The sequence below is a fragment of the Sarcophilus harrisii genome, chromosome 3, assembly GCF_902635505.1.
Source record: "Sarcophilus harrisii chromosome 3, mSarHar1.11, whole genome shotgun sequence".
Classification (NCBI taxonomy): Eukaryota; Metazoa; Chordata; class Mammalia; order Dasyuromorphia; family Dasyuridae; genus Sarcophilus; species Sarcophilus harrisii.
In genome coordinates, this window is record NC_045428.1 from 334,227,828 (window position 1) to 334,242,377 (window position 14,550).

Below are 14,550 nucleotides of genomic sequence, written 5' to 3' on the forward strand. Positions count from 1 at the left end.
TGAACCTCTTTCTCTATCATACTAGATTATTACCATTGGTTTTTATGACCCAACAAAAGTTCCTATGGGGAGCATAGTAATATGTCTCTTAGATTTAACTAGGCTAATCCTTAGAATGCAATTGTACACTCCATCATTCTGGACCTGAAGTCAAACTTTTTTCCAGTATGGAAACTGTGCCTTAAGATTTCACAGCTATAACAGTGAGATAAGAGAGGACAATTTAAGCACTTTTAATGGATCATTTAAAAAAGGTAGAGTATAGACAATATTATTTCTTCTCTAATCATGGTTATCTAATTCCATAATTCTGGTCATGTGGAAAATATGATGATATGATATCTAACTAATTGAGTGTTTCCTTCCTGTAGAGTTCACTCATATTTCAAATTAGGGTTTTCGCCTTTAAATCTAAAATATTTATTCTGTCCCTTGAATTATTATACTCACTGCAAGGAGCATGTTTTTATTCTTTATAAAGTATCCTTAAATTATCCTGGACTGAGAAGAATGACAATGTTGGCAACAGAAAGATGTAGACAAACCTCTTAGAAAATACTTATGTTTTGTTGGCTGTGGTTTTCTAAAAAAAAAAAAAACCTCATTAAAAAAAGCCATTCTTATTAGAAAGCCCAGTATTATTTTTTTCAAGTAAAAAAAAATTTCAATTGAATATTGCCTTCCATAAAAACTGCTCCAGCTCTATCATTTCACTTGTCAATAGCACTCTTGTCAATGGCATAATTCACCATGTCAATAGCAGTCTTAGATTTATTATTGGATTGCTAGTCATTGAAACTCAAAACCAAGACTTCTGTTAGTCCTGTGGTAAATTTATTTCAAAATTAATGGAGAAAATTTCAGTTGTTTTTATTCTGCCTCCTAAGAGGCAATGGAATATTAATTCAAATAAAATATTTCCACAGAAAATGAAATTAAAATGGTGTACCTTGATTTGAAACTGTCAGGTGGCATAAGCTCCAGGGTATGAGTGGGCCCATATAAGTTCACAACATATAATTTAACTGTTGGGTTCACTTGACCTGCCTTTGAGAAAATGAAAATGTTAGTATGTGTTGAAAGCATTAAAATAATCTGAGAGATAATTGAAAAAATAATATAATCTTAATCTTATAGTTTTTCACTATTACAATCTAACAAATATTTCATTTGAATATCAAAATAGCTATATGATTAATTATATTTATTTTACAGAACAATAAACTGGAATTCTGAGAAGAAGCTCATTTATACTCTTACAATTCATTATTAGGAAAGCTAAAATTCAAATACATGTCTCCAGATTCTAACAGTGTAAAATTTCATTATACTATGCAACATTTCAAGAAACCTATTCCTAGCATTTAACATTTTCCCTCTTTTAAAATACATGTATAATTTCTTGATGCTAGAAACTATTCTAGTTTCAAACTCAAGAAATTTCACTAGCTGTACACTACTCAGTCTTTTTATCCATTCATTAATTTAGACAGTCATGAATGTTTATTTGAAATCACTTAGTTTATTCAGTATATAGTGTTATTTTTTCTTCCCAAGAATGCTGTCTGTGGGGCTGGCCCTATAATTCAGACAGTCATAACAAGTATTGACTCTACTATTATTTGTGATCTATAAAGAATACTTCATTGAAAAAAAAATCAATCTTCCCAGATACCACAGTATCTGACTTTTGGTACAAATGAAAGGTAAGTTGATGTGTAAGATTTTGAAGATGAGGTACTGGAAAATATGGGATTGAACATGAGTTCATACTTAGTAATTTGAGTAATGAAGTCCATATCATTTCAACTATGTGGGCTCTAGTTCCTTCACGTTAAAATGAAGAAACACTACTATATGATCCTTATTAGTCCCTCTTAAGGTTAAACTTCTATAATTTAACATTGTATTCCTTTGGTTTTCTTCTTATATTCCTCCAATTTAAGTATAAATATTTGTCAAAATCACAGCATTAACAATTTTACATCAATATATGAAAAATTTTGTCATTCATCCAGATTACAACACCTGAGGGTAGCAACAGCATATGCATGGATTGCCAACAGGAATTTAGGGCAATAGGGGAAAATAGAATGCATAGAAGAAGGACAGAAAGTCTAAAGTCTAATTTTATCAACTGTGCAATTTTAATGAAGAATACTTCTGAAATCAGCTTCAGATAATTGATTAACTAGTTTTGAAATGATTTTGGCTAATACATTCAGACAATTAATTAGTATTATGGGAATCCTTGACAGAAGAATAGCTGTTATTAGTGAAATTGTACAATTTTGACTGAAAGCAGAGGAATGGATATGTTGGGATATGTCCAAGAATGATTTGGATGTTTTATGATATAAATGAATTGGAAAATATCCAATAGAGGAGGAAAGGAGAAATAGTGCAAGCATTTGAAAGAAAGATCTATGGTAACAAAATTGGGATTACTGAAACAGCTTAAGTCAGAATATAATGTTCATTTGAATGAACTAAAATGTTACCATTACTGATAGTCATTAACAACTTTGCAAAAATTTGTTGATAAGGTTACCTAAAAATTTTGAAGAAAGCTATGGAATTCAAATGTGAGGACAAGTTGAAAATGAAGGACTGAACCATTTTTCTCCTAGACATTATCCCATGTGGTTACATATCTGTCTGTATATAAGAGATCATATTATGTATCTTATACACATGCTATCTTCCATCATTATTTATATTAATATCTTATATGAATATTACAGCAGTCTTATTTTTAAAAATGTGTCATAGAAAGATAGATTTAACTCTTTTTATACATCCCCCCTAAATTCCTAATACCTCCTATGTCCTGATTACAAGAGACATTATTTAAAGCAGGGGAGGAAGGATGGGATACATTTGAATTGAAAATGTAAGCATGCCCTGTGACTGAAGAACCTGACCTAATGGCCCTCTAGATCAAATCAAGAGAAGATAGTCCTTTTAATCTGGAAGTTATCAAAGATCTGAAGAAGGTTTGCATGCTCTATGAACTACATCATCTTCTTTAGAATGCTGTTAGAAAATTTGGCTTATGAAATCCTAACCCCTAATGATAGAAAAACCATAGCAAAAATAGCACAATCAGACCAAAGCCTTATTCTTTACCCAGTACTTGTGACTAGAATGTTGTTAAAGGCCATTACATGAATAATACAGTTATCTGGCATATGACCTTTATATTAATATTAAAATTAATGTATGCTATGAAAGCATTCCAGAGTGGCATATTGGCCATAGCTCCAAATTTCATGCACAGGTCCTCCTTAAAAACAGCCCAGCTATTAAATAATTGTCCAATTCTTGAAGACAACATTTCTGAGATCCCTCTTAAAGGACTGACAATCTTTACAGATGTGCCCAAATATAAGACTTAGCTATAAAAAGAATAGTCAGAACTTCCTTTCAGTCCACTCAGCAGAACGAGTTGTATGCAATTATGCTAGCTCTCACTTACCATCCAGGAGATATAAATATAATATCTGATTCACCTTATTCAGCAGATGTGGTACAAAGAATTGCCACAGCCCAAATAAAATTTGTAGTCTCTGACATATTTCAGCTTTTTAAGGAACTTCAGGAGCAAATGAGAAATCACCAGGTAAGTATTACTACTTGCATGTTACCTTTCATACTGGTCTTCCAGATCCTATTTTTTTTTAATGGACACTCAAAGGCAGATCTCCTTTTCATCATGTTAGCCAGCACTCCCTTATTTCAGGCTGCCCAAGAATCTCATTCTAAATATCATAAGGCTGCATAAGCTTCATGTCTTTAGTTTGAGATAACAAAAGAAGCTAGGAGCATCATATTAGTCTGTAGAACTTACCTTGCTTTCCATGCTCCTACACTCCCTGCAGGGAAGAACTCTCATTGTTTGAGGCCCAATGAAATCTGACAGATGGATGTGATGCATTATAAATCTTTTGGCCATCTGTCTTTTTTTTTTTTAATAAATTTTTATTGACAGAACCCATGCCAGGGTAATTTTTTACAATATTATCCCTTGCACTCACTTCTGTTCCATTTTTCCCCTCCTTCCCTCCACCCCCTCTGGCAGATGGCAAGCAGTTCTATACATGTTAAATATGTCACAGTATATCCTAGACACAATGTATGTGTGCAGAACTGAACAGTTCTCTTATTGCACAGGGAGAATTGGATTCAGAAGGTAGAAATGACCGGGGAAGAAAAACAAAAATGCAAACAGTTTACATTCATTTCCCAGTGTTCTTTCTTTGGGCGTAGCTGCTTCTGTCCATCATTGATCAATTGAAACTGAGTTAGGTCTTCTCTTTGTCAAAGAAATCCACTCTCATAAGAATACATCGTCATAGTATTGTTGTTGAAGTATATAATGATCTCCTACTTCTTCTCATTTCACTTAGCATCAGTTCATGTAAGTCTCTCCAAGCCTCTCTGAATTCATCCTGCTGGTCATTTCTTACAGAACAATAATATTCCATAACATTCATATACCACAATTTACCCAACCATTCTCCAATTGATGGGCATCCATTCATTTTCCAGTTTCTAGCCAATACAAACAGAGCTGCACCAAACATTTTGGCACATACAGGTCCCTTTCCCTTCTGTAGTATCTCTTTGGGGTATAAGCCCAGTAGTAGCACTGCTGGATCAAAGGGTATGCACAGTTTAATAACTTTTTGGGCATAATTCCAGATTGCTTTCCAGAATGGTTGGATTTGTTCACAACCCCACCAACAATGCATCAGTGTCCCAGTTTTCCCGCATCCACTCCAACATTCATCATTATTTTTTCCTGTCATCTTAGCCAATCTGACAGGTGTGTAGTGTATCTCAGAGTTGTCTTAATTTGCATTTCTCTGATCAATAGCAATTTGAAACACTTTCATATGAGTGGAAATAGTTTGAATTTCATCATCTGAAAATTGTCTGTTCATATCCTTTGACCATTTATCAATTGGAGAATTCCTTGATTTCTTATAAATTAGAGTCAATTCTCTATATATTTTGGAAATGAGGCCTTTATCAGAACCTTTAACTGTGAAGATGTTTTCCAGTTTGTTGCTTCCCTTCTAATCTTGTTGGCATTAGTTTTGTTTGTACAAAAGCTTTTTAATTTGATATGATCAAAATTTTCTATTTTGTGATCAATAATGATCTCTAGTTCATCTTTGGTCACAAATTTCTTCCTCCTCCACAAGTCTGAGAGGTAAACTATCCTATATTCCTTTAATTTATTTATAATCTCATTCTTTATGCCTAAATCATGAATTCATTTTGATCTTATCTTGGTATCCAGTGTTAAGCATGAGTCCATGCCTAATTTCTGTCATACTAATTTCCAGTTTTCCCAGCAGTTTTTGTCAGATAGTGAGTTCTTATCCCAAAAGTTAGGATCTTTGGGTTTGTCAAACACTAAATTGCTATAGTTGACTATTTTGTCTTGTGACCCTAACCTATTCCACTGATCAACTAGTCTATTTCTTACCCAATACCAGATAGTTTTGGTGACTGCTGCTTTATAATATAGTTTTAGATCAGGTACAGTTAGGCCACCTTCATTTGATTTTTTTCATTAATTCCCTTGAGATTCTTGACCTTTTGTTCTTCCATATGAATTTTGTTGTTATTTTTTCTAGATCATTAAAATATATTTTTGGAAGTCTGATTGGTATAGCATTAAATAAAATATTTGTTTAGGGAGTATTGTCATTTTTATTATATTTGCTTGGCCTATCCAAGAGCACTTAATATTTTTCCAATTATTTAAATCTGACTTTATTTGTGTGGAAAGTTTTTTGTAATTTTGCTCATATAATTCCTGACTTTCCTTTGGTAGATAGATTCCCAAATATTTTATACTGTTGACAGTTATTTTGAATGGAATTTCTCTTTGGCCATCTGTCTTTTATCTATGTTTTATGATTTATTTTTGCAATTCCAGCAGCAAAAGAGACAACCTAGGTGGTCACTAAATTACTTACACAGGCCTTTGCAGTTGTGGAAGTGCCACAAGCAATAAAAACAGATAATGAACTTGCATATACTTCCAAACATTTTGCGTACTTTTATGTACAGTATCAGATTTCATACAACACTGGTATACCATTTAATCTTCAAAGACAGGCAATAATATAGAGGAGGAACAGAGATATCAAAATGCTCCTCCAAAAACAAAAGATAGAGGGAGCCATAGGTAACTTTAGAGAACTTGTAAATTTAACCCTTTATACTATTAATCTTTTTGGATTTTGATGAGAATGCACTGTCTCTGGCAGAAAAGGTTTTATAAGGGTAGTGTCCAGTGTGAGCAGCTTTGATATCTTTAGATAATTGCCAGGTGATGTATAGAGGTCTGCAAGCAGTGAATGGAAAGTATATGTAAACTGTTTAGGGCAGAAGGTTTGCTTGTGTCTCTATAGACACTCTACAGATGGAGAAGGAATCTGATGGATCCTGACATACTGTATCCATCTTGTCCATCAGAGAAAGGCAGAAAAAAGATAAGAACCTCGAACTCAATAAGAAGACCTAGGAAACACTGGGTGGTTCCATCTCTGAGTACATCTGTCACTATTTTTTAGCCCTATTTTTATGGCAACTGACTAACGAATATTGCCATGAACATAAAAATAATTGCAAATGAGACTGATGCAGGATTTCAAAACCTGCAGGAATTGTTGGATTCCCTGACACATGAAGTGATGGATAATATATTGGCTTTAGACTATCTCTTGGCTACTGAATGAAGTGTATGTGTGGTTGTGAATTAATAATTATTTTGTATGCCTTTCTTCTGGGACTCATAGACGTCTTTTATAGTATCTTGTTTATTCATATTATTATATTACTACTTGCTTATGTGATTCTTTCCATGCTGAAACTTGTTTTATGGATTTAACCACTGATGTATACCTGCTTCATTTAAAATAAAAGAAAGTAGGAGATGCAGAATGCCACAGATAGTGAGGAACCTTGGACCAGATATAAGACCTGTTAGTCCAGTAAAAGGAACCCTGCTGATGCATCTGCTTTAGCTCCCCATGGTCCTAGGGGTATCTTGGCTTTCCTGAGAAGTCAGGAGACATGACAACCTGTGTTGTAATTAAAGTAGAGTTATACTAAAGTGGCAAGGAAACATCTGCACCCAACAGCAAGTTGTTTATATGATTCCTGCATGTACAGTATTCTATAGTTAGCGTATGTGCAGTGTGTTATAGTTATATATGTGTATTAGAGTATGTGGCTGAGAAATTTTTGAATAAATGGACTCCTGTTTGACCATCTTCATGAGTTCTGCCCCTTTACTCCTCATTCATAATCACGATTTAGCAGGTCCTCTATAGAGCAGGTCCAGACAAACATTTGACTTAGAAAATTTCAATTATTTTATACTCTTAAAACTAAGGATTACTCATCCATTTTACATTTCAATATAAAAGTTGCCATATAGACTTCAAATAAATAGATTATTTTCTTCTGTGATTCAGAAATATCAAACTTAATAATAATTAGTTGTGATTTTAATAGGATTTAAAATTAAAATTAAAGGAGGTAGTTTTAATTAAGAAGATTAACCTGAGATTAGCAAAACAGACTAATAGAACCCTTTTGTGAATTGCTAATGATTTGACTATACTGTTATGTCCTATCTTATGCTAATTTTCTATAATGCATAACAATATGCATTTTTATTTCCCCTTTTCCAAATATTGTTTTACTTAAAAAATTATTTTATAAACCCTTATCCAAAAGGAAGAAACAATTCTTTGTTTCTTAGATTTAGAAAAGATGACCAACATGAACCAATAGAAACAAAAATCTAGCCTTATCTTTGTAGCCAAAACCTAATCTTTTGGATCTTCTATTGACAGAATTAAGAACTTAACTTGATATCTCCTTATATGATATATTTCCTTTTGCACAAATTTGCTATAGAAACAGATCCTTAAGGTCACATGGAATAATGCAACCAATACCAAACAAAGAGACAGAAGATCTGGGTTTAAATCCTGGCTCAATTACTCACATGAAAAAGTCATATCCTTTCTGGCCTATGTTTTCTGAACTGTCAAATAGTGATAACAATTATGCTTGCAATTTAACAAGGTAATTGTGAGCATCAAACTGGATTATTCATGTGAAAAATATTTTTACAAGGCCAATTTGTGGTAGAAATAAACTGGAAAGTAAAAAAGATATCCATCAATTGAAGAATGGCTAAAATACTTTGGTTATGAATATAAAAGAATAATGGAATATGGATGAACACAGAAAACATGATTTCAGAGGGACTAGAAAATATTTGTATAATCTGATAGAGAGTTAGCCAAGTAGAACTAGAAGAATAATTTACACATAATATCAAAATGATTAACATTAAAATTTGTGAATTTTTTGTAAACTGATTAAGAATAATATGAACATAACAAGGAGAATAGTTTATACAATAATAATGTTGCAATAACAAATAACATTGAATTCTATCATAATTATGATCAAAACAATGACCATTGAGGATATCAGGGGAAGGATCATGAAATATGTTAACTTCTCTTGACAGATGAGAGATTTATGGTACAGAAATCATATATACATAATATTGTATGAATATATATCAAAGCCAGTGAGGGTATTTGTTATATTTGGTTATGTATATTTATTTTTGTTTTGTATACTTTTATATTAGGTTGAGAACTACAGTATAATATAACATATTAGAGAATGGTTTTAGAAATGATATATGAAAAGGAAAATGTGCAGATCTTGAGTGGAGTGAAATGTTTCTTAATAGTAACACTATGATATGGTATGCCAGTTACAGAAATGGGAAAAAAATGTCATTGGATAAGTGCATGGGACAGAACCTTGCCACATACTCTCCATAGGTGCATGGGGAGGTTAGTGCATCAAATACTGAATGAGATGTTTGAATTTAAATAGAGTTTTTAGGCAAAGAGCTGAGTTTCTGAGGAAATAGAGTGAGTAGTCAGGACTACTGAAATTAGAATATTTTTTTAAATGCAAATAAAAAATGATGAATAATGGTCACAGACCCAGGAAACAATGTATATATACATCTCAAGGGTATGCATGTGTGTGTGCATGTGCATGTATGTGTATGTGTGTATGTGTGTGTGTGTGTGTGTTTATATTTAGGGAGGGACATGTCTAATGATACACAATTATTGCAGTTTTTACAATCTCATAAAAATATATTGTCAAATATTTCTCATTTTAAGGTATGCTTGTAGAATTGAACTGAAAATCTATATATTAATTTATAATGATGTTTTGTACAGTGATTAATTAGTTATAATTAATAGTTTTTGAGGATAGTACTTTAAGATTAAGGGGGTTTGGAGAACATAAAGTATTTTATCTTTCTTTTTCTTTCACAACTATTTTTGTGTGATATTTTAAAATGGGGAATAATCAAGAAAAGTAAGATTAACTATTTAAATCATAATATTCCATTAGTTATCTTTTTCCATAATGGTTACAATGAATAGTCTAAATATGTATGTGAGGGAACAAAGGAATAGAATTGGAAAGCTTTGGGTAATCATTCCCTTTCTTGGTGTCCCTAGTTGAGAGAATGCTCAAACTTGACCCTTGGTCCTAACATCACTCACTGCTGATCAGCATTATTTGCATCTGACAATATAAGAGACAATGAAAAAAAAAAAAAAAAGAAGGATGGGCAGAAGGAGAAATAGCAAAGAAGAGGAAAACAAAAGTAGAATTATAGAATCATAAAACTTCAGAGTACACTAGATCCTTTGAGATCACATAGATTTTATTTCTCATTCATTGCCTAAATAAACTGAGGTTTAGGGAGATAACTGAATTGCCCATTTTCACAGATTATAAAACCTGTAGTAGACATTATGAACAGAGTAGACATCTGAAAAAAATCAGAAGGTACATTGAGGGGAGGGGGAAGAGGGAAGAGGGAAGAGGAAAGTAAAAAGGAAGAGAAGAAAAGATGCCTAAGGAGAGAGAGAGTAATATAAGAAAACAAAAACCAGAAAGATGTTATACCAGAAAACTACCAAAATTCTCAAGATGAATTTTGGCCCTCAACAAAAGTGTCACATTGATAAACTACCCTCCATCTCTTCTAGAAAAGCAGTATAAGATGTCAAATGACAATCTGAGAGCAGAAAGAATTATAGCTTCTATTACTCTTTGGGGACTGAACAATGTTAACATTTAGTCTACTAACCAAAGAAGACAAGATTGCCAGGCCAATTCCATTAAACTTACCTTAGGATATGGATACTGTTTTGCTTTGGGATATAGCCCTCCAGTAAAGCGAGGAATAACCATGTTCGGTACCAAGGAGTCATTTATCATCAAGAATGCAAGTCTTTCTCCATCAGGGGACCACCAATGAGCAATATGGGAATGTAGAAGTTCCTCTAGAACAAATAACATTCTTTGACATCATTTATGCAAACATGGGTTCACTAATCCACAGGCATATGTTCTTGAATTCTGAATGAATTATCTAGTTCCCCCCTTGTATTCAGTTTAAATTTGTTGTTGATTAAACCTAAAACACATCATGTTTGTCATGTCATTTGCTAATTTAATGGTAAAATATGTATACATAAATTAATATATAAAGCAAGTATTCAAGATTCCATGTTCATTTGGGGTAGATATGAGGAGATAAAAAGATTAGGAAGGGCAAACAGAAAGAGAGTGGATTGATGGAAGTTTTTATTCATAATTAGTTTCTTTGGATCAATATTAAATTCACTTCAACATTCCTTTATTCAGCAATATAATACATTGAGTAACATCTTGATACCCCATACAGCACAATACAAGTAGAATAACAAGAAGAAGAATGAAAAATAGTTTTTAGGGGATTAGCAAATCCCTTGATGGCTCATATACATATGCATGTCTATGTCTGTTTATGTGTGTAAGTATGTACAACAGTTATATATATAATATATATAAATGCACATATATATGCATATGAAAAGTTGGTTATTTAACTACTATATAGTTAGTGACAAGAGACTGATATAGACACAAAATGCTAGAATGAATTTGGAGGTCAAAAGGAAAGTATGGGCATAAGTATTCAAGTGAATGTGAAATTTGACTTATTTCAGAAGTATTAATAAGTCACTATGCTTAACATGAGGCAAATAATACCCCAGCCCATTCTTAAGATATTCAAAATCTACTCTATGTAAGAACTATCATCCAATAAGTTCTACCTTTCAAAAAGATATATTGCCAGGTATAATATGTCCAAAATAAAATTAAATAATCTTTCAATAGAAATAACATATATCAAGCGAGGGGAAAGGGTCATTTTAAAAAACAAACATACAGATACCCACAAGTCCTGATATAATACTAAGGAAAAGTCCTTAAGTTATAGTTACTATTAGGAACAAAAAGGAAGAATAAAAACAAACAAACAAACAAACAAACAAAACTAATGGAGTTTTATAATCCAAAATATATATTACTTATAATATTTATATGACGTTTTTTATAAATCATATTGGGGCAGCTAGATGGTACAGTGGATAGAGCACTGGCCTGAAGTCAGGAGGACCTGAATTCAAATCTGGTCTCAGACACTTAATATTTCCTAGTTGTGTGACCCTGGGGAAGTCACTTAATCCCAATTGCCTCAGGAAAAAACAAACAAACAAACAAATAAATCATATTGCCTCCACTGTTAGTTTAAATTTCATTTTTGTTCTTTTGACTACACTGTATTAGATTCTACGCAGAGCAGATGGAATTATATATATATATATGTAATGTTCCAGCAACAATTATAAAAAGAACAAAAAGTAAGAAGAAAAAATTTGCAGATTGACATAGAAAATGCCATAAAGTTTAGTCTGGTATTCAATATTGTAGAGTTAATTTTGTATCTTTGTGGATTATTTCATGAAGCAATACAGAGTTACTGATGGTGTCAGATTTTAACCACTGTGTACAACATAGTATTCTCTTCCTTTTTATTCTCTGATCATTTATGCATGTGTCCAAAAGACATAACACATCAAGTTTCTTATATTTAAGAAAATCATTGAATGTTTGGTGGTAAGAAGGTTGAACATATGAATAAAATAACATTTTATTTCCATTTACTCAGAGAACTAAAAATGATTAAATTTTAATAAAAAATGCTCTGGAGAATGCCAGATATCCAGTAACTTGATATTTTTAAGTTTTATTTTCAAATAAAAAATGTTGTTTTGATATGTCAGATTTAATTAAGATGCCACATAATTATGCAATGTAAAAACAATAATATTGAATTGCATTTGTTGAATCATGTTTAAATGGTCTTTCATTTTGAAAATTTTATTTTCTCTTTGAAATTTCAGTAAACAATTTCATTACATAATATGATTCACTTGTTTCAGCTTTCTTTGAGTGTTGAGTAGCACTTTTTAAAAAAAAGACTTTAAACAAAATTGATATTTTAAAAAAGTAGTACCAACCCCTGTTAATAGTTCTGACCTCTCACATTTACATGAAACATGTATCATTTAAACAAAAAAACACTGCCTACTGCAGAAAAAATCAATTTAGGATAATACACATCACTATTTATTGAATTTGTTGTGCTATAACAAAGAAGGGAAGTTTTAATTTGTAAAAATTAATTTCAATGTTAGTTTTCATGATTCTGTGGCTAAGTTGAATTTAATTTGTAATAAATTTAATAAATGTAAACCAATAAACATTTAGAAATGATGATAAGAAAGTCATATACATACTATTATAGATTAAAGCCTTTGAGCCTCTGGAAAGTACTGAAATGTTTTGATAAAGACAAGTTGTAAAGTACAAGTGACAGTACTGAGAAAAGGCAGTCCAGATGTGGGCAACACAAATGGGACTCTAATAATCAGTATAAGAATATATCATAAGATTCTGAAGGATGTGAGACTAGCATATTTTAAAATCATACTAATTTGGCAAAGTTTTAAACTTAGAATATTGTTCCAGCATTATTCCTCCTACTCAGACACATGTCTAACATAAAAGAGTACAGAATTTGTGCCCTCATTGTTTCAAGGAACTTAGCTTCCCTCTTTGAAATGAAGCTTTTACTACCTTCAAATGCCTTCAAAGACTATCCAAAATAGTTATGTAGTATAACCAGAGCAAAGTAGTGGATCCAATTATCTTTATAATTTGTAGGCTAACATGTTATATGTCTTATTTCTAAATTTCTTTAGAAAAGAGATCAAATTCTCTAATCATAATCTTTTGCAATAATATAATGAGAATATCGAAAAGGGAAATTAGAGGCCTCTAAAGACAAATATGTACCTTTGAAAGCAGTTCCCAATAGGTATGCTTTGAATACCTATCGAAATGTAAAATATTACATTTACTAAGAGACACATGATAAATTTGGGCACACAAATTCAGTTGTTTCTTATATAACTATTTCTAAATATTCTTAGTCTATTTTCTGATTTTGAAAGGAGAAATAAAAAATAAAGTAGAAGCATGAAAGTATGTGATAACGATTATCATATATATATATATATATATATATATATATATATATATTTTTTTTTTTTTTCCTCTACATTATTATGCTCTCCAACTGCTCTGGGATTCTGTAGTGGAGGTGTTGAATGAATCTCAAAATACAAATATCACTTATTCTTATCGCAAATTATGTCATAAGTAGATGATGTTTTTAAATATGACAGATTATTACCAATGGGTGTGAGTAAAATCAGGATGTTTTCATATAGTCTGCCTGTGCTTAACTATATAGCATTTTTAATCTGTTTTCTTTTCTTCCTTCCAGGACAGCTTGTTTCCAATCTGATTATTTATAAAGCTAACACTCAGTATTATTAGTTAAGCCTTATCTCTAATAAAAACTCATCTTGCTTGACAAAAAAGTGGGGAAATATAAGTAGATGCAAATCACAACAGAAGATATATGAAAACATACAAGATATATAAGCATAGATTTTGAAGGGAAATGAGAAGAAAAAAAGCTAAGAATATTGTTCTGAAATGAACAGATTTCTTCTGTAGACTTTCCATTTGCATTCTTTCAAAATCAAATTCACTAAACTCACCTTCATATAACCAGTCAGCAATTCCATTAAAAATAATTCCTTCTTTTCCTGAAGATGTCAGTCGCAATGAACTGCTCTTTACATCAGGTTGATAGTAGATGTTATTTTCAAAAATGTAAATCTGTATCAGGAAATATTTCAAAATCAGAGTTGGTACAGTAATAGTTTTAACTTTTTTTCTGACTGATAGGATTAGCCAACAATCTTATTATGTTTATCATCGTGTTACAACAAAACATACCCACATGCTTGGATAGATAGGAATGTTTACATGAAGACATATATATATATATATACATATATATATATATATACATACACACATATATTTATGTGTATATATGTATATGTATATAGGCACACACATTTGTGTATATATGTGTGTTTATATATGTACACACACATATATATTCACACTTACACACATACACATATATAC

The 14,550-nt window shown here is 31.6% G+C and overlaps 1 protein-coding gene across 1 annotated transcript in view; it reads right to left on the reverse strand.

Annotated features, from left to right (window-relative positions):
* The window catches only part of DPP10 (dipeptidyl peptidase like 10), an 817,253-nt gene that overhangs the window by 79,052 nt on the left and 723,651 nt on the right, over positions 1-14,550 (reverse strand). Inside the window, exons 8-10 of the mRNA XM_031959980.1 lie at positions 14,112-14,232; positions 10,279-10,433; positions 950-1,047 (exon numbers count right to left, since the gene is read on the reverse strand). Coding sequence (XP_031815840.1) covers positions 950-1,047; positions 10,279-10,433; positions 14,112-14,232 — 374 coding nt within the window. The remainder of the gene's footprint in view (positions 1-949; positions 1,048-10,278; positions 10,434-14,111; positions 14,233-14,550) is intronic.